Genomic DNA, 26,149 nt, shown 5'->3' with positions numbered 1-26,149 from the left:
GTTCATTTAATTTGTTTTGCCCCACAAAGAATGCAGACTCAAATTGTTAATATTGCAGAAATATTTTAATAATTATCAGAGAAAAGATGAAGAAAGTTCATATCACAGTCGTATGTTGTAACGCTGAAAGAAAAGAACACCAAGTTGGGCGATTAAATAATAAAACCTTACAAGAATGCAAACGTTTTAAGGTTAGGTCTTAACTTGTGTGAAGTAGGAAGGACTAATCTGGTCTATGGTTTGGCCGTCGTTGCTTTGTCGCATTTCTCTTTGCTGCAGCTGCACGTTTCCACCCGAGTGTAGTCGTGCTGCACCTTGGAGCCGTCGCTGCAGGTCAGCTCCACCTGCTGCCGGCTGGTGGCGGCCTCCAGGCAACACTCGCATCGGTGAACCATCGCGTTCGCTTCGGCGGAATACCTACGAACACACGGACGACAGCTCTTATCCTCCGTCGGACTACAGAAACATTCAGCAGTGACATGATGAGCGTGAGGGTTCTGGGTATTACCTCATTCAAATATGTTTAATTCAGTTTGATTTATAGAGCACTAACATAGTAAAGTTACAAGTGTCGTAAACCAGTTTTAAGATTTTCATTTATTTTACACACACGCTGCTTTTTTGTTCAGCCGGGTTCCCCGACTGCTAATTTTTCTGCCCTGCGGTCTCCTAATTTGTTGATCTAGCAAACTTTAAAAACATAAATAAAAAAGGAGAGGACAGTTGTTGCTACACAGGAAAATGTGTCAAAAAGTGGAAGAGCATTCTCATGGAAACCCAATATTCATGTAAAGATATGTTTTGACAGCAGTGACATCACCCATCGGTTTGTGAAGGGCCGTTATGACGCTTCGAGTTCAGATTTTTGGCCGGCGTCATCTTGCAAGCTCGGAGCGTTTTGGAGCAGGAAGTGACCATATTTGGACGAGCTAGGGGGGATGCGAGCGGTGGATCTGATTGGAAAGCAGGAAATACTACGTCCCGCCCACCAATAGCTGTAACCTGACTGCACCACAGGCCTGTCAATCAAACAGACACGCCCCCAAAAACAGGTCTTCTTGAATCTTCTTTTCTAATGAATGAGGGATTATTTCAGATGGACCTCCAGAAAACTAATAAGAAGGAGTGACTTCAGCTAACAACACCGAGATAACTGATGGACACATTTTATTCACTTTGGATTTGATGAGAGAAGTTGAATGGGAGTCTATGGAGCCGGAGGCTTTTTGGAGCCGACCTCAGTGGCACTCGCTGGTATTGCAGCTGAAGACACTTCTGCATCGGAACCATTTTTTAGACCCGAAGCTACGAACACTTTTATATCCAGTCTGTGGTTGTGACTCATCATCAGACCCTGCTGTGGGTCACCGGGCTGTATCATCATAAAGCTGCTGGGCCTTGATATTCACAGGCTGAGTGAGATGAGGCAGCCACTGCTGACAACCAACTTGAGACAACTAAACTTCAAATTACAGTGAAGACTAGATGGTTTTGCTGATGAAGTTCAACTTCAAATGTGGTGCAAAATAGACACTCACATGGACAAGCTTCCACAGTGTCCAGCGCAGGACGTCACGTTGACCGGCTGTGCGCTTGTGCAGTTGTTCACCTCGATGACTGTCTGCATACTCTGGATCTCGCAGACACTCCGGATTTTACCTGCAAGACAACAACCATTACACACCAACGCATGACACGCAGATTTAGGATTTAGTTATTGTTCAAATAGCATCCCATAACTTACAGGTTTTGCAGCATCCGTTAGCGTCAGTTGTCTCGGTGCCCTGGAGGAGGAGGAGGAGGAGGAAGAGGAAGACATATTGTGTGTTAGTTGTGTGGCAAAGCAGCAGATGGGGAGAAGAAGGGTTTCATCTGATCAACTCACAGGTTCACAGTCCAACGGGTTGAAGGGAGGACAGATGGTCTTGGTTTCCTTGGTGACGAGCTGTCCATTGATCTTCTCGCAGGTATACATCACACACTTGTCATTTGGGGGGATGTAAGTGCTGTTGACCTGTAACCAACAAGAAGAGCAGAGTTAAGTCAGCTGTACAACAAAAAAGGTTCTTCTTTCTCCTTTTTTGGCTCAAATCAAAACACGACACGCCCGAGTGCCGTTACATTTCCAGAAGAGAGAAAATCTGCCAAGAAATAAACTAACAACATCCAATGTAATTAATGGGTTCCAGTATTTTTACACCTTTTAGAAATGTAAGCAACTTTCATGTTTATTATAAGCTTTCAACTGAAATGACATTTATTTGGCATAACTGTTAATAGGTATAAAGGACTCTTTATATGGCTAAAAAAATAAAATAATATCCCTTTTCTTATTTTTTTGGTCTTTTAAACACACAACAACGGCACCGACCTTAATGATGTGCGTGTCCTGGTTGTCGGCTGTGAAGATGCAGCTCTTCTGCATACACGTCCCGCAGCACTTGTTAGGTGCAGTCTGATATTCATAACCCTGCAGATACCATGAGGAACGGGGAAAAGAAGACCGAGAGGGGGATGCATCAGAACGAGGTAAACACACACATGAACGTATGAGGTCGATTCTAACTTTACAAATGTTCTGTTTTTTGCTGATAATGTCACAGTTGCATGTAGGTTAGGTTAGGTTAGGTAGGTTAGGTATTTTTTTTGTTCACTAATATGTGTGTGTCCTGTGATTGAACTTACTTCGGAGCACTTTGTATTGCAGACGACAGGTTTGCAGTTAATAATGTTGAGCTTGGTGATGGGATCCACTTTGGGGCCGCAGTGACACTCCTGGCAGGGCCCAGGTTTAAAAGGCGCTGGTGTTGCTCCTCCTGCTCCTCCCGCTTGTGATGGTGATGGTGCTGATGTCGCTCCTCCTGCTCCTCCCGCTTGTGATGGTGCTGATGTCGCTCCTCCTGCTCCTCCCGCTTGTGATGGCACTGATGTCGCTCCTCCTGCTCCTCCTGCTTGTGATGGCGCTGATGTCGCTCCTCCTGCTCCTCCCGCTTGTGATGGTGCTGATGTCGCTCCTCCTGCTTGTGATGGCGCTGATGTCGCTCCTCCTGTTCCTCCCGTTTGTGATGGCGCTGATGTCGCTCCTCCCGCTTGCGATGGTGCTGATGTCGCTCCTCCCGCTTGTGATGGCACTGATGTCGGTCCTCCCGCTCCTCCTGTTTGTGATGGCGCTGATGTCGCTCCTCCTGCTTGTGATGGCGCTGATGTCGCTCCTCCTGCTCCTCCCGCTTGTGATGGCGCTGATGTCGCTCCTCCCGCTTGTGATGGCGCTGATGTCGGTCCTCCCGCTCCTCCTGCTTGTGATGGCGCTGATGTCGCTCCTCCTGCTTGTGATGGTGCTGATGTCACTCCTCCTGCTCCTCCCGCTTGTGATGGCGCTGATGTCACTCCTCCTGCTTGTGATGGCGCTGTTGTTTGTGATGGTTGACTTGTCTGCGGCGCATCAAGTGGTGGTTCTGACGGGTTCTCTGGTGTTGGTATCTTCTCACCAGGCTGTAGAATTATATAAAATTAATACCCCCCCAAACATCAATTCAGTATTCTAAGGAAGCTTTCACTTTTACCTACTCATTTATTCTGAGCAGAGGAAGAACAAATGTTTGTTGATTTTCCAGTGATCAATGGAAAATACAGATGCTGTGAGACGTCGTTTAACAAATCCCAAAATTTTGATTATATGCTCACCTGGTACTCAGTCATGTTGTAGACGCATACACCTTTAGGAACTGCGGGACAAAAAAAGAAGAGACATGTTAACATTTACACTAATCCACAAGATAGAAATTGTAAATCAGAAACATGAACAAGGAGGCAACTTTAAGTCTTTTGCTTGTGAGGGCAAAACATCCAGCAAAAGTCTGCAACCTACAGATGGAGAAATGCACCGTCTTCAACTGCCTCACAAGTATTAGAGTTAACTAGATTATACAAACATGAGTTAATAAATCTATTAACCAGCTGTCTGTTATGGATGTGTTCATAAATTTAATTTCAAATGGTTTAAATGGTATCTAAGCTGTCATTTAGAAAATTAGTTTGTTTCAGATCACTCAGAGCAAGGGCGGATCATTAGTGATGTGGGCGGGTCATTTAGTGATGTGGGCAGATCGTTCAGTGATGTGAGCGGGTCATTCAGTGGTGTGGGCAGGTCATTCAGTGACGTGAGATTACTTGACAGTAAAAATACAATCAGAGAAAAATCCTGTTAATGTTAATTCTGTTCTTATTTGTTTCTCATTTGTTTCTTTTTTTACTTATAAAATAACAAAAATAACCAATAAGCGTCATTAAAGTATTGGATCAATTAGCAGTAGTAGTAGTTTTTTTTGATAGTACCAGACCCAAACTGTTTTACTATGTTCATCTTGTATTTGCTGTCTGAAATTGATAGCGAAAAAAAAGTCTGATGGATTGATACAGTAACCAGCACACCGAGGAGGAAAAACATGTTGTTCAACAACAAAGCTATTTGTGGTACGTTTCTCAGACATACAGCTTTGTATTGCACATTGTACACCAGCAGGTAGGATACCTACCACACTCGAAGGACTGGCAGCAGGTGCTGTTGGTGACGGCGAGTTGGAAGCCCACTGAGCAGGTAACGGGAGCGGGACACAAGTTCACGTTGCATTCTGTTGGGGACAAGAGGATTATGGGTAGACGAATGTAAAGATTTGCTTTTGAAAACAATGTCAAAAAAACAGTTGCTTTCAGATGTTTAGATGATTCGGCACATTAGACACTTTGCTGAGTCATGCTCTCTTTTTAGAAAGGCCAAGCTCACGTTCACCATTTTTATGAGATATACTGTAGGCTCCATATCTGTAACCTCTAGTGGCACTCTGTGGTATTGCAACTTAAGACACTTCCACATCAGCCTCATTTTTCAGACCTGGAAGCTACGAATACTTTTATATACAGTCTGTGGTTGATAACCATCTCGGTGTGAGCGCAGGTATGTTTGTTAGGATTAGTTGTAAGCCAGCTAACAGAAAGATTATCCGGGTTTTGTCAAACCTATGATGTGGTCCAGGCTCCGGTTCTGACAGAAACAGAAACATTGTGTTTCCCAAAATGTTGAACAATTACACTGAATGTGGTGGAGATAAAGACCACCTTCAGATGTGGTCTGGCAGATCCAATAACATTTAGATTTCATTGTGCTCTTTTTGTAATTTTAACCTGAATTAACCAGATACTGAGATTCAGATCACATGTTAATGCCGAGTGAAAATGGAGTATAAGATTTAAAGTTCTACACCAATCCCCTAAAGAGAAATCGATTCATTTTTTATGAGAGGCAGATTTGACCAACATCAACGGTCACTGATGGATTTACATCTTTGAAACTTTAACTGACCACATGACTGTGTTGTGCAGCAGCCGTCTGTTTTGTTGGCCAGCTGCTGGCCAGGCTCGCTGCAGTTGGGCTCCGGTACTGACGGGCACTGCACCGGCTGACACTGGATGCTCATGGAGTCCTTGTCACACTCGCAGGTGTTGCAGCCAGCTGTCCATTCATCACCAGGCTGGTTCAGAGAAGCAGAGCAGTTCAGACATACGGCTCACACTTCATACGTGAAGATACACGTGTCGGGCAGCGTTCTCACCTGTTTGGGTCTCCCATCGGGTCCAACACAATCTGAAATTCAAACACAGCCACATGGTTGTAGATATGGAGGTGTGAGAGCTGAAGGTTTTGTTAAAAAATGTTTTCTGTATGATTCTCATCTTACCGCAGGAGGTCACACATGTGTCATAGACCATGTTGAATAAAGTTGTGCCGGGAAGACAGAAGCAACCCTCCTTCGTCTGGTTGGTGGATGCCGTGCTGTTTGCCTGGAACTTCTTGTTGTATCTGATGTGAGAAGATGAATTACTGGTTGTTACAGCGGTGTGAACACTGTTTCGAAGGATGCAACAAGGCTCTGAGACTGGAAACCTTCACTTATGATGCAGAATCTTAAAAAATGTTATCTCCCAAATACAGTGAAGCTCTTTCATAACATATTTTTTTATCATTATAATCAATTAATTGTCTATAACAGTTTTGTATAATTTTTTGTAAGATACTAAAATCTGTTGGATCAAAATGTTTTTGGAGATACTCACTTACAAGACATAAAACAACCTCCAGTGGGCATATTAAACACGCCGTGATTCAATGGTGTGAGAACATCAAGATACCAAAACCAAAACAAAAACCATCATATTGCTGAAATATACTTCACCTGTCGTTGCATGTAGGCTCCACAGGGGGCCCACAGGCCTTGTACACTTTGTTGTTTGGACACTTGTGTTCTGCAAGATGGAAAATATGTTCATATACACATTTTCCAGAACTCCATATTGTGCATTATTAACTATATATCTCACCACACAGGCCGTCAGTCGCGTTCCTCCAGTCAATACAGACTCCGGCATTGGAGCACTCGGTGGCGTAGGCCTCCAGGCTGGAGCAGGTGTTGTTGCCATAGTTGCAGTTGTCAGATACACAAGATGTCACGAATTCTGCTACAGGTATGACTGTGTGGCACGGTGCAAATACACTAGGAGATACAGAACAGAATAAGTTTAAGACAACTTTACATACAAACAGTAACCAGAAAAATATATATTATTTTATGATGTAATAGAAATCAATGAAATAGGTCATTAACTTCATAACATAAAACGTCTAGTCTTTGCTCTGTTGTATATTGAGGCCACACTTAGTAGTGGTGGTGTATCTACAGTACAATTTATAGAAATTTCTCTAATGTAAATAACATGGACATTATCAAGATGTCCTATTTTTTTTTTTCTTTTTACTTTCTTTAAGCACTCTGTTTGTTCTTGTGAATATGAGGAAAACAGGCTGTTTAGGAGTGAGGCGGTCTCTGAAGGGTGAACACGGCAGCAACACATGAGCCAGGCAGTGTCCTGAATCACTCACTCACTCGCTACGACAAAACAGGTGCACCTTTCATTTCTGTTCACAAATGTTGGAAACATGCACATTGTTGAGTTGACGTGCTCTGCTGCAGGAAGGTGATAAAAATGTCCAAAAGAGCTCCATTCATCTTTAAACCAGTGTAATTAAATCTGTATAAATTTGTGAAATGTTCCATCAGACCATAGCAATTTCATTTTTATCTAATCTACAGTTTATTCTGACATCATCGGCAGTCTCGTATCACATGAAGAGACAGAAATCAACGAGACAGGCTAAATCAAGAGAGAAACTGCCAATTTTTTTCAAGACGCTTGGAACAACGTACCTGCCAAGAACCATTAAAAAACATGTGCAAGTGTACCTTGGAGAACTAGTGCTGTTGTAAGGGCACCAATGAAAGCATCTTCGCTTTAATTTCAGTGCCTAAAACAGCACTGTACATCAATATAAAAAAGCAAATCCCAAAAACATCCAATATTTAACTACTATCAAAACAGTAATGAATGAGTCTTTAGGCTGTACAAGCTGATGGCTCCCTGGTAGCTGCCATATTCCTCTCTTTTGGTTAATAGCTGTGATTATGCTCTACCACTTCATACCACAGGTTCACCTTCATGCTAACTTTCAAGACTTTTCAGGGACTCAATTTGCCATCAAACTGAGCTCTTTCACATTTAAAACTGCAGCAGACACAAATGTCACAACCACCTAACATTTTATGGGAAATACAAAGCAAGTAAGAAAGTTTAGCACCAAAAAAAAAAAATCAAAAAAGAAAGAAAGGAAATGCAACTTAAAAAAAAACAAGACATTTGCACAAAAAAAAAAATTGCATTTCTTCTGAACTGAGTCCTATTTTATGGCATTTCTTCACTTAACTGTAGTTCAGAGTAAAGTACTTTTTGCAGGGATTTGTTTGTGTGTTTTCAACTGATTCTGATGTTGAGCTTTTGGCCCTTAAATATGGCAGCATTGTATTGCACAGGCACTGCAGCAGCAGATTGTGTCTCAAAAGACCTGACATAGACCTCACAGTCAGAGCTCTGAAACTTTTACGTGGTGGTAATCGAAGAGATAAAAGGATAAAGACATACAGTAATTAACCAACACAAAGCTACTCTCCAATGTGTCCTTTTAAAACTATAAATTATAATAATAGTAATGTGGTTTTTCTTACCCGCTGGTGAGGACATCACAGATGGCAGGTTTGCAAGGGGGTGTTGTTGTTGAGGATGGAGGTTTTGTTGTTGAGGATGGAGGTTTTGTTGTTGAAGGTGGTGGCCCGACACAGGGTGTACCTGGGACCTCCCACTTGCCCGCAGAATCTGAACAGCTTTCCACCTGGCCATTCGGAGAACGGCATTCGTTGGTTTTGGAGTTGTCACAAGTCCCTGGAAAAGGAAATGCAGCACAATTTAACCAGAGCAATGCAACAACCGGCTTTCTGCACGGATTTACTTTTAAGAAACACAAATGATCAATTAAAGACAATTTGTGGCATTAAACAACTTTTCACAGTTCAACTTTTGAGGCTAATCTGAACCTAAGATCGTCTGTTGTGCTGTGGGGGTGAAACTGGCATCATTCATTAAAATACCAGGCCATTTTGAAGACGACTGTGAGGACTTCAGGGTGTAAATTGAAGATTGTTGATCAATTGGATCATCTTTCGAGCCAGACAACGATCCCAAGCATACAAGCCACAAAACCAAAGCTCAGTTCAGAAATGATCACTATAAAGTCCCTGAGCGAATATCTCTTCCTGAATTCAAATCTCTTCGAAGGCAGCACAGACGTCAAAGATGACTAGTGAGCTTGAAGAATGACGACTGGGTTCTGGTGAACTCACCACATTGTCCCTCTGTGTTTCCCCCGAAGAGGGAATAAGGAAGATCGATGCTGAATGAGGAGCTCCTATAGACCACCGTTGTGTTGATCTCCGGGATCTCCAATGTGACCACCATATCTGTGCTGGTGAGGAGCAGGACAGAATCGCTATAGGCAGGATAGATCTTTTTCTGATTCACGTACACCTGTAGGACAAAGAGACCAAATACATAAGACTGGGAACCAAGCACACCGGCTGTGCCGTGCATCATCATACTACTTTGATGAAGAGATGACCCATTAGGGCGCTGCTTTACAGGCTGAATGATTTCTTACCACATTAACTGCCGTTCCTGAAACCTTCCTCTGAGTCAAAATTACGTTTGAGGATTGGTACGTAATACTGAGAGTCTTGGGACAGAACGTGCTGTCTGAAGAATCGCAGTTCTGGTTATTCACTATAATGGTCAAGTTGTATTTAGTAATCATCTCTTTGACCAGGTAGTAGGAGCAGTTCTCATTGAAATTGTATGATTTCCCATCAAATGTCATGTAGTTGGATCCACTCCAGACACTGCACACACCTGAATGATAAGAAGAACAGACAGAAAACATAAGTGTCTTCACCAAGAAGAATCCAGAAAATTGAACCCAGTCTGAACCAGTTTTCCACTTGAAATTTACAGATATATAGACAAAAAACATTGTCATGGTCCAAAATTGTTTTTTGTGTCATTTTTTACACATTAAATCACGAAAGCTTCTGCATTTGTTACATGTTTATATACTACACTGTAAAACATGATGTTCTGAAAAACTAAATTTGAGATCCAATATGTGAAATTCTGCCCCAAACACGTGTGCTGTATTTATCAAACAGATGGACCCAAAGCAATAAAGCTGTAATTAATTTACACCATTAATGATTGATGTAACTCAAACTAATTTGTGGTTTCTGTTTGTTTGTGTATTACATTTAAACTTAAATTAAAATGTAATTGGTAGTGGTAAATCAGAAGCCAAATACAGGCAATTAGTAGCCAGAGAGTCAATGAGAACCACATTTACTCAAATCCATGTTCTTAATAGAGCTTGCCCTCAGTGCTTTCTAATCTATTGAGTAATGTTCATGCATTGAAAGGACTGCAGAGTCGTAGCACGGTGACACAAGTTTCTCTGCACCATATAAAAGTCAGAGATTTTGTATGTTTTTGAAAGTTTACATGTTCAACTTACATTCACATGCGTATTGAAAGCAGCATCCATTATCGTCATTGACCTTGACAGCACTACGTCCATTGGTACATATCGGTTGTTGCACGGTGGGACAGGCAACAGGTGCCATTGTGATCGTGCCATCGATGCATGTAGCTGTGGTGCAGTTGTCAACCTTCCAGGACTCTTTATTCTGAAAGGAGAGAGAGAAACAGGAAGTAATACGGAGAACCACAGGTGTGTCAAAAAATTAAGTGGACTTTTCTCGAGATGTGGGGCTCTATTTTTTTATACTCAGTGGCACTGTGAGGTGGAACCAGAAAGAATACATAATCATACATCATGATCAATCTTGGCCCAATCTCATATGCTACTTTCAACCATTGACTGTATATAAAAGTAGATGTTGCTTCCGGCTTTGAAAAATGAGCCCAATGCCAAAGAGCCTTAAGCTGCAATACCTCCGAGTGCCACTACAGGTCTGCTCCAAAAAGCATCCGGCTCCATAGACTCCCATTCAACTTCTCATAAAATTCTCAGTCAATAAAATGTGTCCATTAGTTATCTTGGTGTTGTTAGCTAAAGTCGCTCCTTCTTATTAGTTTCCTGGAGGTCCATCTGAAAATAATCCCTCATTCATTAGAAATGAAGATTCAAAAAGACCTGTTTTTGGGGGCGTGTCTGTTTGATTGACAGGCCTGTGGTGCAGTGCAGTGGGCGGGACATAGTATTGGGTTTCCAATCAGATTGAATCAGATCCCCCGCTCGCTTCTGTCCCTTGCACCCCCGCCAAAGTAAAATCCTAACAGTTTAACAGAAAAGTCCCAATGTGTCTCTTCTTGGACACAAAATAAAATGCTTCACTTCAACTCTCCAGTCATGAATAAAAAAACACATTTTGTCGATCTCACACCTTTCTTGGTGGATACACATCATTGCAGTCCAGGGTAGTTGTAGAGGACACTGCTGATGTAGTGGCGGTAGAGGTCGGAGGAACTGAGCTTGAAACTGTGGGAATTGTCACGGTGCTGAACGCTGTCGTAGGAGAATGTGCAGTTGTGCTTGGTGTCGTAGGACATGGACTGGATTCCGTCTCAACTTTACAAGAAGCACTGCAATATGCAACGTAACACCACCCCAAGCCATCAGTAACGTTGTACAGAAAGTCCCCTGTGAAAAACAGATCATTGATCCAAGTTAAGTGCATGAAATATAAATAATACTGTTTCATAGACATTTTATTTAAGAGAGAAGACCTATGAAATTTGACTTCAAATGGCACTAAAAAGGTTTGCAATGTTCAGGTAATGAAGTATTGAGGGACTATTTTGCATTTACTCAGTACGAGTTAATGTTAAACATTAATACATGTTTAACAATTTATTAATTATCAGAATCACTGGTGATTTGTTTGTAAGTGGAAGCACAATTATACTACAGAGGCTTTCGCCCATTGTGTGATTTAAACTTTTATGAAACATACAGTCCTTCCAGGATTTCAATTTTTTTTATTATTTAGTAAACTGGAAAAACCAGGAAGGGTTTGTGTAAAATGTAGACTTCAGGTGGGTCTATGAGGAATACGTTAAAATAGTTTTATACTCACTTCCAGTTGAAAGACTGCGATTTTTTTTTGTGTGTGTGTGTGCATACGGTGGGTCTGTGTTGAATTAATAATATTTGTTTTTACGGGAGATGTGTTTGAATTGTATATTACAGACACAGATTTTATGTTTTAAAAAAGCTACATTACTCTTTTTTTTTTTTAAAATTTGAGCCAATGTTAAAAAATAAATAAATAAAACGAGTAAATATTTCTGTGATGTGCAGGATGCTTAATATAATCGAGAATGATTACATATTACTCTTTATCAGGTCGTTGTTAAAAAATAGAAAAAAGAAATCCTCTAAAACTTTTGCTGATTTTCACAATTTGAGCACAAAAACTATCACTCAAAACTCCACAAATTACATTGAAAACGTTTTGAAAAGCCACTGCAAAATCTAATATTTTTGATCGCATCAAATTGGAACCTCTGGATGTTGATTTTGGGGGGTCTAAATTGAGTGGAAAAAATAGCATGAATGGAATACAAAAAAAACAACCTTTCAAGGTGAAAGTAGATGACTAGAAGAACAATTTCATTTTAGAATTTGAGGCTGAAAAGAAGGGTCTAAATAATACAGAAAGAGAAATGAACTTTGCATATGTATTGATAATAAAAAGAAGAAAGAGCATAATGGGTAATATGTCAAACAACCTACCGGGATAATGTGTAGTACCGTTGACAGTGCAGACGCATAATGCTGAGCTGGTGGGAATCTGCGATGTGGAAATGACTGTGGTCGTGGTCGGTTGGGTGGTTGCAACAGTTGTATGAATTGCTGTGCTGCCTGGAAGAGTTTGTGTTATAGAGCCAATAAAGGTTGTAGCTCCAGTTGTTCTTTGTGTGCTAAGAGTTGAAGCCACAATACCTGTTGTCTTTGAAACCAAGGGTTGTGTGACTACAGTTGAGTTTTGTGGTTGTCCAGTGACAGCTTCACTGAAGGTTGTTTTAGGTGGCGTCGTGGCTTCAGATGTGGTCGTTTTGAATTGTTTGGTAGTGGTGGGAAGTGGTTTTATAGTTTGTGTAGTAACAGATGGCCTTGATTCGAAAAATGTTGTTTCCTGGATTGTTGTTGTGACCTCTGAGGTGGTCGTTTCTACAAGTTTGGTTGTGGTACCCTTTGTAGTAGTAATTGAAGGTGTTGGGATAGTTGTGGTACTAACAGAGGGTTTTGATGTCACGAAAGTTGTTTCTCCTTTTGTTGTTGTAACTCCTTTCACAGAGGTAGACGTTACAGCAACAGTTGTGGTAGACTGTGTTATTGGGCCAGTAGTGACTTCAGAGGGCGGTTGTGTTGATCCACCTGTTACAGTTGTGACCTCAGGGGTTGTTGTTTCGACAAGTTTGGTTGTGGTACCCTTTGTCGTCGTAATTGGAGGTGTTGGGATAGTTGTGGTACTAACAGAAGGTTTTGATGTCACAACAGTTGTTTCTCCCTTTGTTGTTGTAACTCCTTTCACAGATGTCGACGTTACAGCAACAGTTGTGGTAGACAATGTTATTGGGCCAGTAGTGACTTCAGAGGGTGGTTGTGTTGATCCACCTGTTACAGTTGTGACCTCAGGGGTGGTCGTTTCTACAAGTTTGGTTGTGGTACCCTTTGTAGTAGTAATTGAAGGTGTTGGGATAGTTGTGGTACTAACAGAGGGTTTTGATGTCACAAGAGTTGTTTCTCCCTTTGTTGTTGTAACTCCTTTCACAGATGTCGATGTTGCAGCAACAGTTGTGGTAGACTGTGTTATTGGGCCAGTAGTCACTTCAGTGGGCGGTTGTGTTGATCCACCTGTTACCGGGGTGGTCGTTTCTTCAAGTTTGGTTGTGGTACCCTTTGTAGTAGTAATTGAAGGTGTTGGGATAGTTGTGGTACTAACAGAGGGTTTTGATGTCAAAACAGTTGTTTCTCCCTTTGTTGTCGTAACTCCTTTCACAGATGTCGACGTTACAACAGCAGTTGTGGTAGACTGTGTTATTGGGCCAGTAGTGACTTCAGTGGGCAGTTGTGTTGACCCACCTGTTACAGTTGTGACCTCAGGGGTTGTTGTTTCGACAAGTTTGGTTGTGGTACCCTTTGTCGTCGTAATTGGAGGTGTCGGGATAGTTGTGGTACTAACAGAGGGTTTTGATGTCACAACAGTTGTTTCTCCCTTTGTTGTTGTAACTCCTTTCACAGATGTCGACGTTACAGCAACAGTTGTGGTAGACAATGTTATTGGGCCAGTAGTGACTTCAGAGGGCGGTTGTGTTGATCCACCCGATACAGTTGTGACCTCAGGGGTGGTCGTTTCTACAAGTTTGGTTGTGGTACCCTTTGTCGTCGTAATTGGAGGTGTCGGGATAGTTGTGGTACTAACAGAGGGTTTTGATGTCACAGCAGTTGTTTCTCCCTTTGTTGTTGTAACTCCTTTCACAGATGTCGACGTTACAGCAACAGTTGTGGTAGACAATGTTATTGGGCCAGTAGTGGCTTCAGAGGGCGGTTGTGTTGATCCACCCGTTACAGTTGTGACCTCAGGGGTGGTCGTTTCTACAAGTTTGGTTGTGGTACCCTTTGTAGTAGTAATTGAAGGTGTTGGGATAGTTGTGGTACTAACAGAGGGTTTTGATGTCACAACAGTTGTTTCTCCCTTTGTTGTTGTAACTCCTTTCACAGATGTCGACGTTACAGCAACAGTTGTGGTAGACAATGTTATTGGGCCAGTAGTGACTTCAGAGGGCGGTTGTGTTGATCCACCCGTTACAGTTGTGACCTCAGGGGTGGTCGTTTCTACAAGTTTGGTTGTGGTACCCTTTGTAGTAGTAATTGAAGGTGTTGGGATAGTTGTGGTACTAACAGAGGGTTTTGATGTCACAACAGTTGTTTCTCCCTTTGTTGTTGTAACTCCTTTCACAGATGTCGACGTTACAGCAACAGTTGTGGTAGACTGTGTTATTGGGCCAGTAGTGACTTCAGAGGGCGGTTGTGTTGATCCACCCGTTGCAGTTGTGACCTCAGGGGTGGTCGTTTCTACAAGTTTGGTTGTGGTACCCTTTGTAGTAGTAATTGAAGGTGTTGGGATAGTTGTGGTACTAACAGAGGGTTTTGATGTCACAACAGTTGTTTCTCCCTTTGTTGTTGTAACTCCTTTCACAGATGTCGACGTTACAGCAACAGTTGTGGTAGACTGTGTTATTGGGCCAGTAGTGACTTCAGAGGGCGGTTGTGTTGATCCACCCGATACAGTTGTGACCTCAGGGGTGGTCGTTTCTACAAGTTTGGTTGTGGTACCCTTTGTCGTCGTAATTGGAGGTGTCGGGATAGTTGTGGTACTAACAGAGGGTTTTGATGTCACAGCAGTTGTTTCTCCCTTTGTTGTTGTAACTCCTTTCACAGATGTCGACGTTACAGCAACAGTTGTGGTAGACAATGTTATTGGGCCAGTAGTGGCTTCAGAGGGCGGTTGTGTTGATCCACCCGTTACAGTTGTGACCTCAGGGGTGGTCGTTTCTACAAGTTTGGTTGTGGTACCCTTTGTAGTAGTAATTGAAGGTGTTGGGATAGTTGTGGTACTAACAGAGGGTTTTGATGTCACAACAGTTGTTTCTCCCTTTGTTGTTGTAACTCCTTTCACAGATGTCGACGTTACAGCAACAGTTGTGGTAGACAATGTTATTGGGCCAGTAGTGACTTCAGAGGGCGGTTGTGTTGATCCACCCGTTATAGTTGTGACCTCAGGGGTGGTCGTTTCTACAAGTTTGGTTGTGGTACCCTTTGTAGTAGTAATTGAAGGTGTTGGGATAGTTGTGGTACTAACAGAGGGTTTTGATGTCACAACAGTTGTTTCTCCCTTTGTTGTTGTAACTCCTTTCACAGATGTCGACGTTACAGCAACAGTTGTGGTAGACTGTGTTATTGGGCCAGTAGTGACTTCAGAGGGCGGTTGTGTTGATCCACCCGTTGCAGTTGTGACCTCAGGGGTGGTCGTTTCTACAAGTTTGGTTGTGGTACCCTTTGTAGTAGTAATTGAAGGTGTTGGGATAGTTGTGGTACTAACAGAGGGTTTTGATGTCACAACAGTTGTTTCTCCCTTTGTTGTTGTAACTCCTTTCACAGATGTCGACGTTACAGCAACAGTTGTGGTAGACTGTGTTATTGGGCCAGTAGTGACTTCAGAGGGCGGTTGTGTTGATCCACCCGTTGCAGTTGTGACCTCAGGGGTGGTCGTTTCTACAAGTTTGGTTGTGGTACCCTTTGTAGTAGTAATTGAAGGTGTTGGGATAGTTGTGGTACTAACAGAGGGTTTTGATGTCACAACAGTTGTTTCTCCCTTTGTTGTTGTAACTCCTTTCACAGATGTCGACGTTACAGCAACAGTTGTGGTAGACTGTGTTATTGGGCCAGTAGTGACTTCAGAGGGCGGTTGTGTTGATCCACCCGTTGCAGTTGTGACCTCAGGGGTGGTCGTTTCTACAAGTTTGGTTGTGGTACCCTTTGTAGTAGTAATTGAAGGTGTTGGGATAGTTGTGGTACTAACAGAGGGTTTTGATGTCACAACAGTTGTTTCTCCCTTTGTTGTTGTAACTCCTTTCACAGATGTCGACGTTACAGCAACAGTTGTGGTAGACTGTGTTATTGGGCCAGTAGTGACTTCAGAGGGCGGTTGTGTTGATCCACCCGATACAGTTGTGACCTCAGGGGTGGTCGTTTCTACAAGTTTGGTTGTGGTACCCTTTGTCGTCGTAATTGGAGGTGTCGGGATAGTTGTGGTACTAACAGAGGGTTTTGATGTCACAGCAGTTGTTTCTCCCTTTGTTGTTGTAACTCCTTTCACAGATGTCGACGTTACAGCAACAGTTGTGGTAGACTGTGTTATTGGGCCAGTAGTGACTTCAGAGGGCGGTTGTGTTGATCCACCCGTTGCAGTTGTGACCTCAGGGGTTGTTGTTTCGACAAGTTTGGTTGTGGTACCCTTTGTAGTAGTAATTGAAGGTGTTGGGATAGTTGTGGTACTAACAGAGGGTTTTGATGTCACAACAGTTGTTTCTCCCTTTGTTGTTGTAACTCCTTTCACAGATGTCGACGTTACAGCAACAGTTGTGGTAGACTGTGTTATTGGGCCAGTAGTGACTTCAGAGGGCGGTTGTGTTGATCCACCCGTTGCAGTTGTGACCTCAGGGGTGGTCGTTTCTACAAGTTTGGTTGTGGTACCCTTTGTAGTAGTAATTGAAGGTGTTGGGATAGTTGTGGTACTAACAGAGGGTTTTGATGTCACAACAGTTGTTTCTCCCTTTGTTGTTGTAACTCCTTTCACAGATGTCGACGTTACAGCAACAGTTGTGGTAGACTGTGTTATTGGGCCAGTAGTGACTTCAGAGGGCGGTTGTGTTGATCCACCCGTTGCAGTTGTGACCTCAGGGGTGGTCGTTTCTACAAGTTTGGTTGTGGTACCCTTTGTAGTAGTAATTGAAGGTGTTGGGATAGTTGTGGTACTAACAGAGGGTTTTGATGTCACAACAGTTGTTTCTCCCTTTGTTGTTGTAACTCCTTTCACAGATGTCGACGTTACAGCAACAGTTGTGGTAGACTGTGTTATTGGGCCAGTAGTGACTTCAGAGGGCGGTTGTGTTGATCCACCCGATACAGTTGTGACCTCAGGGGTGGTCGTTTCTACAAGTTTGGTTGTGGTACCCTTTGTCGTCGTAATTGGAGGTGTCGGGATAGTTGTGGTACTAACAGAGGGTTTTGATGTCACAGCAGTTGTTTCTCCCTTTGTTGTTGTAACTCCTTTCACAGATGTCGACGTTACAGCAACAGTTGTGGTAGACAATGTTATTGGGCCAGTAGTGGCTTCAGAGGGCGGTTGTGTTGATCCACCCGTTACAGTTGTGACCTCAGGGGTGGTCGTTTCTACAAGTTTGGTTGTGGTACCCTTTGTAGTAGTAATTGAAGGTGTTGGGATAGTTGTGGTACTAACAGAGGGTTTTGATGTCACAACAGTTGTTTCTCCCTTTGTTGTTGTAACTCCTTTCACAGATGTCGACGTTACAGCAACAGTTGTGGTAGACAATGTTATTGGGCCAGTAGTGACTTCAGAGGGCGGTTGTGTTGATCCACCCGTTACAGTTGTGACCTCAGGGGTGGTCGTTTCTACAAGTTTGGTTGTGGTACCCTTTGTAGTAGTAATTGAAGGTGTTGGGATAGTTGTGGTACTAACAGAGGGTTTTGATGTCACAACAGTTGTTTCTCCCTTTGTTGTTGTAACTCCTTTCACAGATGTCGACGTTACAGCAACAGTTGTGGTAGACTGTGTTATTGGGCCAGTAGTGACTTCAGAGGGCGGTTGTGTTGATCCACCCGTTGCAGTTGTGACCTCAGGGGTGGTCGTTTCTACAAGTTTGGTTGTGGTACCCTTTGTAGTAGTAATTGAAGGTGTTGGGATAGTTGTGGTACTAACAGAGGGTTTTGATGTCACAACAGTTGTTTCTCCCTTTGTTGTTGTAACTCCTTTCACAGATGTCGACGTTACAGCAACAGTTGTGGTAGACTGTGTTATTGGGCCAGTAGTGACTTCAGAGGGCGGTTGTGTTGATCCACCCGTTGCAGTTGTGACCTCAGGGGTGGTCGTTTCTACAAGTTTGGTTGTGGTACCCTTTGTAGTAGTAATTGAAGGTGTTGGGATAGTTGTGGTACTAACAGAGGGTTTTGATGTCACAACAGTTGTTTCTCCCTTTGTTGTTGTAACTCCTTTCACAGATGTCGACGTTACAGCAACAGTTGTGGTAGACTGTGTTATTGGGCCAGTAGTGACTTCAGAGGGCGGTTGTGTTGATCCACCCGTTGCAGTTGTGACCTCAGGGGTGGTCGTTTCTACAAGTTTGGTTGTGGTACCCTTTGTAGTAGTAATTGAAGGTGTTGGGATAGTTGTGGTACTAACAGAGGGTTTTGATGTCACAACAGTTGTTTCTCCCTTTGTTGTTGTAACTCCTTTCACAGATGTCGACGTTACAGCAACAGTTGTGGTAGACTGTGTTATTGGGCCAGTAGTGACTTCAGAGGGCGGTTGTGTTGATCCACCCGATACAGTTGTGACCTCAGGGGTGGTCGTTTCTACAAGTTTGGTTGTGGTACCCTTTGTCGTCGTAATTGGAGGTGTCGGGATAGTTGTGGTACTAACAGAGGGTTTTGATGTCACAGCAGTTGTTTCTCCCTTTGTTGTTGTAACTCCTTTCACAGATGTCGACGTTACAGCAACAGTTGTGGTAGACTGTGTTATTGGGCCAGTAGTGACTTCAGAGGGCGGTTGTGTTGATCCACCCGTTGCAGTTGTGACCTCAGGGGTTGTTGTTTCAACAAGTTTGGTTGTGGTACCCTTTGTAGTAGTAATTGAAGGTGTTGGGATAGTTGTGGTACTAACAGAGGGTTTTGATGTCACAACAGTTGTTTCTCCCTTTGTTGTTGTAACTCCTTTCACAGATGTCGACGTTACAGCAACAGTTGTGGTAGACTGTGTTATTGGGCCAGTAGTGACTTCAGAGGGCGGTTGTGTTGATCCACCCGTTGCAGTTGTGACCTCAGGGGTGGTCGTTTCTACAAGTTTGGTTGTGGTACCCTTTGTAGTAGTAATTGAAGGTGTTGGGATAGTTGTGGTACTAACAGAGGGTTTTGATGTCACAACAGTTGTTTCTCCCTTTGTTGTTGTAACTCCTTTCACAGATGTCGACGTTACAGCAACAGTTGTGGTAGACTGTGTTATTGGGCCAGTAGTGACTTCAGAGGGCGGTTGTGTTGATCCACCCGTTGCAGTTGTGACCTCAGGGGTGGTCGTTTCTACAAGTTTGGTTGTGGTACCCTTTGTAGTAGTTATTGAAGGTGTCGGGATAGTTGTGGTACTAACAGAGGGTTTTGATGTCACAACAGTTGTTTCTCCCTTTGTTGTTGTAACTCCTTTCACAGATGTCGACGTTACAGCAACAGTTGTGGTAGACTGTGTTATTGGGCCAGTAGTGACTTCAGAGGGCGGTTGTGTTGATCCACCCGTTACAGTTGTGACCTCAGGGGTTGTCGTTTCTACATGTTTGGTTGTGGTACCCTTTGTCGTCGTAATTGGAGGTGTTGGGATAGTTGTGGTACTAACAGAGGGTTTTGATGTCACAACAGTTGTTTCTCCCTTTGTTGTTGTAACTCCTTTCACAGATGTCGACGCTACAGCAACAGTTGTGGTAGACTGTGTTATTGGGCCAGTAGTGACTTCAGAGGGCGGTTGTGTTGATCCACCCGTTACAGTTGTGACCTCAGGGGTGGTCGTTTCTGCAAGTTTGGTTGTGGTACCCTTTGTAGTAGTAATTGAAGGTGTTGGGATAGTTGTGGTACTAACAGAGGGTTTTGATGTCACAACAGTTGTTTCTCCCTTTGTTGTTGTAACTCCTTTCACAGATGTCGACGTTACAGCAACAGTTGTGGTAGACTGTGTTATTGGGCCAGTGGTGACTTCAGAGGGCGGTTGTGTTGATCCACCCGTTACAGTTGTGACCTCAGGGGTGGTCGTTTCTACAAGTTTGGTTGTGGTACCCTTTGTAGTAGTAATTGAAGGTGTTGGGATAGTTGTGGTACTAACAGAGGGTTTTGATGTCACAACAGTTGTTTCTCCTTTTGTTGTTGTAACTCCTTTCACAGATGTCGACGTTACAGCAACAGTTGTGGTAGACTGTGTTATTGGGCCAGTAGTGACTTCAGAGGGCGGTTGTGTTGATCCACCCGTTACAGTTGTGACCTCAGGGGTGGTCGTTTCTACAAGTTTGGTTGTGGTACCCTTTGTAGTAGTAATTGAAGGTGTTGGGATAGTTGTGGTACTAACAGAGGGTTTTGATGTCACAACAGTTGTTTCTCCCTTTGTTGTTGTAACTCCTTTCACAGATGTCGACGTTACAGCAACAGTTGTGGTAGACTGTGTTATTGGGCCAGTAGTGACTTCAGAGGGCGGTTGTGTTGATCCACCCGTTACAGTTGTGACCTCAGGGGTGGTCGTTTCTACAAGTTTGGTTGTGGTACCCTTTGTAGTAGTAATTGAAGGTGTTGGGATAGTTGTGGTACTAACAGAGGGTTTTGATGTCACAACAGTTGTTTCTCCCTTTGTTGTTGTAACTCCTTTCACAGATGTCGACGTTACAGCAACAGTTGTGGTAGACTGTGTTATTGGGCCAGTGGTGACTTCAGAGGGCGGTTGTGTTGATCCACCCGTTACAGTTGTCACCTCAGGGGTGGTCGTTTCTACATGTTTGGTTGTGGTACCCTTTGTAGTAGTAATTGAAGGTGTTGGGATAGTTGTGGTACTAACAGAGGGTTTTGATGTCACAACAGTTGTTTCTCCCTTTGTTGTTGTAACTCCTTTCACAGATGTCGACGTTACAGCAACAGTTGTGGTAGACAATGTTATTGGGCCAGTAGTGGCTTCAGAGGGCGGTTGTGTTGATCCACCCGTTACAGTTGTGACCTCAGGGGTGGTCGTTTCTACAAGTTTGGTTGTGGTACCCTTTGTAGTAGTAATTGGAGGTGTTGGGATAGTTGTGGTACTAACAGAGGGTTTTGATGTCACAACAGTTGTTTCTCCCTTTGTTGTTGTAACTCCTTTCACAGATGTCGACGTTACAGCAACAGTTGTGGTAGACTGTGTTATTGGGCCAGTAGTGACTTCAGAGGGCGGTTGTGTTGATCCACCCGTTACAGTTGTGACCTCAGGGGTGGTCGTTTCTACAAGTTTGGTTGTGGTACCCTTTGTAGTAGTAATTGAAGGTGTTGGGATAGTTGTGGTACTAACAGAGGGTTTTGATGTCACAACAGTTGTTTCTCCCTTTGTTGTTGTAACTCCTTTCACAGATGTCGACGTTACAGCAACAGTTGTGGTAGACTGTGTTATTGGGCCAGTAGTGACTTCAGAGGGCGGTTGTGTTGATCCACCCGTTACAGTTGTGACCTCAGGGGTGGTCGTTTCTACAAGTTTGGTTGTGGTACCCTTTGTAGTAGTAATTGAAGGTGTTGGGATAGTTGTGGTACTAACAGAGGGTTTTGATGTCACAACAGTTGTTTCTCCCTTTGTTGTTGTAACTCCTTTCACAGATGTCGACGTTACAGCAACAGTTGTGGTAGACTGTGTTATTGGGCCAGTAGTGACTTCAGAGGGCGGTTGTGTTGATCCACCCGTTGCAGTTGTGACCTCAGGGGTGGTCGTTTCTACAAGTTTGGTTGTGGTACCCTTTGTAGTAGTTATTGAAGGTGTCGGGATAGTTGTGGTACTAACAGAGGGTTTTGATGTCACAACAGTTGTTTCTCCCTTTGTTGTTGTAACTCCTTTCACAGATGTCGACGTTACAGCAACAGTTGTGGTAGACAATGTTATTGGGCCAGTAGTGGCTTCAGAGGGCGGTTGTGTTGATCCACCCGTTACAGTTGTGACCTCAGGGGTGGTCGTTTCTACAAGTTTGGTTGTGGTACCCTTTGTAGTAGTAATTGAAGGTGTTGGGATAGTTGTGGTACTAACAGAGGGTTTTGATGTCACAACAGTTGTTTCTCCCTTTGTTGTTGTAACTCCTTTCACAGATGTCGACGTTACAGCAACAGTTGTGGTAGACTGTGTTATTGGGCCAGTAGTGACTTCAGAGGGCGGTTGTGTTGATCCACCCGTTACAGTTGTGACCTCAGGGGTGGTCGTTTCTACAAGTTTGGTTGTGGTACCCTTTGTAGTAGTAATTGAAGGTGTTGGGATAGTTGTGGTACTAACAGAGGGTTTTGATGTCACAACAGTTGTTTCTCCCTTTGTTGTTGTAACTCCTTTCACAGATGTCGACGTTACAGCAACAGTTGTGGTAGACTGTGTTATTGGGCCAGTAGTGACTTCAGAGGGCGGTTGTGTTGATCCACCCGTTACAGTTGTGACCTCAGGGGTGGTCGTTTCTACAAGTTTGGTTGTGGTACCCTTTGTAGTAGTAATTGAAGGTGTTGGGATAGTTGTGGTACTAACAGAGGGTTTTGATGTCACAACAGTTGTTTCTCCCTTTGTTGTTGTAACTCCTTTCACAGATGTCGACGTTACAGCAACAGTTGTGGTAGACTGTGTTATTGGGCCAGTAGTGACTTCAGAGGGCGGTTGTGTTGATCCACCCGTTACAGTTGTGACCTCAGGGGTGGTCGTTTCTACAAGTTTGGTTGTGGTACCCTTTGTAGTAGTAATTGAAGGTGTTGGGATAGTTGTGGTACTAACAGAGGGTTTTGATGTCACAACAGTTGTTTCTCCCTTTGTTGTTGTAACTCCTTTCACAGATGTCGACGTTACAGCAACAGTTGTGGTAGACTGTGTTATTGGGCCAGTAGTGACTTCAGAGGGCGGTTGTGTTGATCCACCCGTTGCAGTTGTGACCTCAGGGGTGGTCGTTTCTACAAGTTTGGTTGTGGTACCCTTTGTAGTAGTTATTGAAGGTGTCGGGATAGTTGTGGTACTAACAGAGGGTTTTGATGTCACAACAGTTGTTTCTCCCTTTGTTGTTGTAACTCCTTTCACAGATGTCGACGTTACAGCAACAGTTGTGGTAGACAATGTTATTGGGCCAGTAGTGGCTTCAGAGGGCGGTTGTGTTGATCCACCCGTTACAGTTGTGACCTCAGGGGTGGTCGTTTCTACAAGTTTGGTTGTGGTACCCTTTGTAGTAGTAATTGAAGGTGTTGGGATAGTTGTGGTACTAACAGAGGGTTTTGATGTCACAACAGTTGTTTCTCCCTTTGTTGTTGTAACTCCTTTCACAGATGTCGACGTTACAGCAACAGTTGTGGTAGACTGTGTTATTGGGCCAGTAGTGACTTCAGAGGGCGGTTGTGTTGATCCACCCGTTACAGTTGTGACCTCAGGGGTGGTCGTTTCTACAAGTTTGGTTGTGGTACCCTTTGTAGTAGTAATTGAAGGTGTTGGGATAGTTGTGGTACTAACAGAGGGTTTTGATGTCACAACAGTTGTTTCTCCCTTTGTTGTTGTAACTCCTTTCACAGATGTCGACGTTACAGCAACAGTTGTGGTAGACTGTGTTATTGGGCCAGTAGTGACTTCAGAGGGCGGTTGTGTTGATCCACCTGTTACAGTTGTGACCTCAGGGGTTGTTGTTTCTACATGTTTGGTTGTGGTACCCTTTGTCGTCGTAATTGGAGGTGTCGGGATAGTTGTGGTACTAACAGAGGGTTTTGATGTCACAACAGTTGTTTCTCCCTTTGTTGTTGTAACTCCTTTCACAGATGTCGACGTTACAGCAACAGTTGTGGTAGACTGTGTTATTGGGCCAGTAGTGACTTCAGAGGGCGGTTGTGTTGATCCACCCGTTGCAGTTGTGACCTCAGGGGTGGTCGTTTCTACAAGTTTGGTTGTGGTACCCTTTGTCGTCGTAATTGAAGGTGTTGGGATAGTTGTGGTACTAACAGAGGGTTTTGATGTCACAACAGTTGTTTCTCCCTTTGTTGTTGTAACTCCTTTCACAGATGTCGACGTTACAGCAACAGTTGTGGTAGACTGTGTTATTGGGCCAGTAGTGACTTCAGAGGGCGGTTGTGTTGATCCACCCGTTACAGTTGTGACCTCAGGGGTGGTCGTTTCTACAAGTTTGGTTGTGGTACCCTTTGTCGTCGTAATTGGAGGTGTCGGGATAGTTGTGGTACTAACAGAGGGTTTTGATGTCACAACAGTTGTTTCTCCCTTTGTTGTTGTAACTCCTTTCACAGATGTCGACGTTACAGCAACAGTTGTGGTAGACTGTGTTATTGGGCCAGTAGTGACTTCAGAGGGCGGTTGTGTTGATCCACCCGTTGCAGTTGTGACCTCAGGGGTGGTCGTTTCTACAAGTTTGGTTGTGGTACCCTTTGTCGTCGTAATTGAAGGTGTTGGGATAGTTGTGGTACTAACAGAGGGTTTTGATGTCACAACAGTTGTTTCTCCCTTTGTTGTTGTAACTCCTTTCACAGATGTCGACGTTACAGCAACAGCTGTGGTAGACAATGTTATTGGGCCAGTAGTGGCTTCAGAGGGCGGTTGTGTTGATCCACCTGTTACAGTTGTGACCTCAGGGGTTGTTGTTTCTACATGTTTGGTTGTGGTACCCTTTGTCGTCGTAATTGGAGGTGTCGGGATAGTTGTGGTACTAACAGAGGGTTTTGATGTCACAACAGTTGTTTCTCCCTTTGTTGTTGTAACTCCTTTCACAGATGTCGACGTTACAGCAACAGTTGTGGTAGACTGTGTTATTGGGCCAGTAGTGACTTCAGAGGGCGGTTGTGTTGATCCACCCATTACAGTTGTGACCTCAGGGGTGGTCGTTTCTACAAGTTTGGTTGTGGTACCCTTTGTCGTCGTAATTGGAGGTGTCGGGATAGTTGTGGTACTAACAGAGGGTTTTGATGTCACAACAGTTGTTTCTCCCTTTGTTGTTGTAACTCCTTTCACAGATGTCGACGTTACAGCAACAGTTGTGGTAGACAGTGTTATTGGGCCAGTAGTGACTTCAGAGGGCGGTTGTGTTGATCCACCCGTTACAGTTGTGACCTCAGGGGTGGTCGTTTCTACAAGTTTTGTTGTGGTACCCTTTGTAGTAGTAATTGAAGGTGTTGGGATAGTTGTGGTACTAACAGAGGGTTTTGATGTCACAACAGTTGTTTCTCCCTTTGTTGTTGTAACTCCTTTCACAGATGTCGACGTTACAGCAACAGTTGTGGTAGACTGTGTTATTGGGCCAGTAGTGACTTCAGAGGGCGGTTGTGTTGATCCACCCGTTGCAGTTGTGACCTCAGGGGTGGTCGTTTCTACAAGTTTGGTTGTGGTACCCTTTGTAGTAGTTATTGAAGGTGTCGGGATAGTTGTGGTACTAACAGAGGGTTTTGATGTCACAACAGTTGTTTCTCCCTTTGTTGTTGTAACTCCTTTCACAGATGTCGACGTTACAGCAACAGTTGTGGTAGACTGTGTTATTGGGCCAGTAGTGACTTCAGAGGGCGGTTGTGTTGATCCACCCGTTACAGTTGTGACCTCAGGGGTGGTCGTTTCTACAAGTTTGGTTGTGGTACCCTTTGTCGTCGTAATTGGAGGTGTCGGGATAGTTGTGGTACTAACAGAGGGTTTTGATGTCACAACAGTTGTTTCTCCCTTTGTTGTTGTAACTCCTTTCACAGATGTCGACGTTACAGCAACAGTTGTGGTAGACTGTGTTATTGGGCCAGTAGTGACTTCAGAGGGCGGTTGTGTTGATCCACCTGTTACAGTTGTGACCTCAGGGGTTGTTGTTTCTACATGTTTGGTTGTGGTACCCTTTGTCGTCGTAATTGGAGGTGTTGGGATAGTTGTGGTACTAACAGAGGGTTTTGATGTCACAACAGTTGTTTCTCCCTTTGTTGTTGTAACTCCTTTCACAGATGTCGACGTTACAGCAACAGTTGTGGTAGACTGTGTTATTGGGCCAGTAGTGACTTCAGAGGGCGGTTGTGTTGATCCACCCGTTACAGTTGTGACCTCAGGGGTGGTCGTTTCTACAAGTTTGGTTGTGGTACCCTTTGTAGTAGTAATTGAAG

At 43.7% G+C, this 26,149-nt stretch overlaps 2 protein-coding genes across 2 annotated transcripts; both read right to left on the bottom strand.

Annotated features, from left to right (window-relative positions):
• Window positions 1-43: 43 nt before the first annotated feature.
• Window positions 44-18,182, bottom strand: LOC138212483 (mucin-2-like; the record flags this gene model as incomplete). Its single annotated transcript, XM_069172874.1, has 19 exons — window positions 44-417; window positions 1,539-1,659; window positions 1,745-1,784; window positions 1,886-2,014; window positions 2,372-2,470; window positions 2,686-3,492; window positions 3,685-3,725; window positions 4,536-4,631; window positions 5,360-5,528; window positions 5,610-5,641; window positions 5,736-5,857; window positions 6,231-6,300; window positions 6,376-6,548; window positions 8,112-8,325; window positions 8,784-8,967; window positions 9,098-9,345; window positions 9,998-10,169; window positions 10,890-11,146; window positions 12,242-18,182. Coding segments are annotated over 19 exons (9,099 nt in total), but the record flags the coding sequence as incomplete, so codon positions are not given.
• Window positions 18,183-18,533: 351 nt separating this feature from the next.
• On the bottom strand, window positions 18,534-20,303 carry LOC138212485 (uncharacterized; the record flags this gene model as incomplete). The annotated part of the gene is made up of 2 exons (XM_069172877.1): window positions 18,534-18,709; window positions 19,430-20,303. Coding segments are annotated over 2 exons (1,050 nt in total), but the record flags the coding sequence as incomplete, so codon positions are not given.
• Window positions 20,304-26,149: the final 5,846 nt, after the last annotated feature.

Source organism: Embiotoca jacksoni, unplaced genomic scaffold (assembly GCF_022577435.1).
Source record: "Embiotoca jacksoni isolate LCO1_2020_lvr unplaced genomic scaffold, fEmbJac1.0.p SCAF_56, whole genome shotgun sequence".
NCBI lineage: Eukaryota > Metazoa > Chordata > Actinopteri > Embiotocidae > Embiotoca > Embiotoca jacksoni.
Note: the sequence above shows the minus strand (reverse complement) of the source record. Positions and strands in the feature narration are given on the sequence as shown.